General features: G+C 44.0%; 1 protein-coding gene across 1 annotated transcript; it reads left to right on the top strand.

Annotated features, from left to right (window-relative positions):
* Nucleotides 1-554: 554 nt before the first annotated feature.
* LOC122306461 lies at nt 555-1,457 on the top strand. The gene has a single exon (XM_043118891.1). It carries the CDS (start codon nt 555-557, stop codon nt 1,455-1,457), a length of 903 nt encoding a protein of 300 aa, XP_042974825.1.
* The last annotated feature ends 359 nt before the right edge of the window (nt 1,458-1,816 follow it).

Consider the following 1,816-nt stretch of genomic DNA (forward strand, 5'->3'; position numbering starts at 1 on the left):
AAGAGGTTCTTCTCAAAGCAGTCATCCAGGCTCTTCCAACATATAGTATGGGAGTTTTCAAGCTCTCTAAAGTGTTATTGATGGAAATCAACAAGGTGATGAACCAGTTCTGGTGGGGCAAACAGGATAAGGGTAATAAAGTGCATTGGGTCTCCTGGAGTCAAATGGGAAAATCAAAGGAGTCAGGAGGGATGGGGTTCCGAGACTTTGAGTGTTTCAACACGGCACTCCTGGCTAAGCAAGCATGGCGCATCATCCAGTTCCTTGCATCTCTGGCCTCCCAAGTCCTCAAGGCAAAATATTTCAGGAACTCTAGTTTTCTTCAGGCCAAGTTGGGGGCCAGACCTTCTCTTATTTGGAGGAGTATTTATTCCTCAAGGGCTCTAATTGAGAAAGGTTCAATATGGATAATTGGTAATGGAAAGGAGACTAAAATATGGAAGGATAGATGGTTACCTCAACCTTCATCTTTCATGGTTCAAGGACACGGGCTAATCAATGATGAGGAAGCTATGGTAGCTGAACTTATAAATGAAAATACCAAATAGTGGGACATGGAAAAGATCCTAAGATTGCTTGGACCTTCAAATGCTGCAGTGATCCAGAAGATTCATGTCAGCACGAGTGGAGCAAGGGATAGGCTTGTCTGGTTAGGCACTAAGGATGGGGGTTTCACAGTAAGGAGTGCATATCATTTGCAAAAGGAACTCACAACAGGTCAGAAGGGTCAGTCATCAAGTGGATCTCTTGATTTCAAAAACTGGACTTGTTTTTGGAAATTAAAGATTCCCAATGCAGTCAAGGTTTTTCTATGGAGAGCATGCTTAGAATCATTGCCTACAATGTCGAACCTCTTCAAGAAGAAGATTGTGAGCTCTCCTCTCTGCCCAGTTTGTTGCAATTCTGATGAGACAGCAGGTCACATTCTGTGGAACTGTCCCTCAGCCATGGACGTGTGGAGTTATGGCCCAAAAAGAATCCAAAAAAGCTCTGTGAGGGCAGAGAGCTTTTTCAAGATCATTGAGGAGCTAAGGGACCTATGTGACATACAAACATTGGGGGCTTTTGTTATGATAGCAAGGGATATCTGGCAAAGAAGAAACAAGCTGGTTTTTGAGGGATCCTTTCTACATCCTAGACTTCTAGCACAGAGGGCTGCCCATCAACTGGAGGACTTTAAACTGGCTCAGGTGGTTCCAATGCCTGACTCCCGCTTGCACACCAACCAGGCATCCATATGGTCTCCTCCTCCAGAGGGAACTGTAAAGGTAAATTGGGATGTAGCCGTGAGTGAAGCACGTGACAGGGTGGGGATTGGTCTGATAGCTCGGGATCATAGGGGTAATGTGATTGCTGTAAAGAGGGTAGCAAGGGAAGGCTGTGTTGCTCCTTTGCTGGCAGAGGCTATGGGAGGACTTCATGTAGCTATGTTTGCATCCGAGCTCAACCTGTCCTAAGTGGTATTGGAGGGTGATTCTCTGCAGGTGGTGTAGGGTCTTAGCCTTCACAGGGAGAGGTTGGATAGTGTGGGCTTGGTGTTTTCAGACACTAGAGCCTTTCTCTCTAATTTTATTCACTGCAGTGTTTCTTTTGTTAGAAGAAGTGGCAATCAAAAAGCTCATTGTTTAGCTAAGGAAGCTTTAGAAGTTTCTGAGGAGTCATCTACAAGGGCCGATCAGCCTCTATGTAATATGTACTCTTCTTTGTCTTTAAGTTGAATATACAAGCAACTTTCCTTTCAAAAAAAAAAAAGTTTACTTAAAACAATTCTCTTAGAATATAGCTACCTTTTAACCCCGTTAGTTATGCACGAAAC

This window comes from Carya illinoinensis, chromosome 4 (genome assembly GCF_018687715.1).
Source record: "Carya illinoinensis cultivar Pawnee chromosome 4, C.illinoinensisPawnee_v1, whole genome shotgun sequence".
Lineage (NCBI taxonomy): Eukaryota > Viridiplantae > Streptophyta > Magnoliopsida > Fagales > Juglandaceae > Carya > Carya illinoinensis.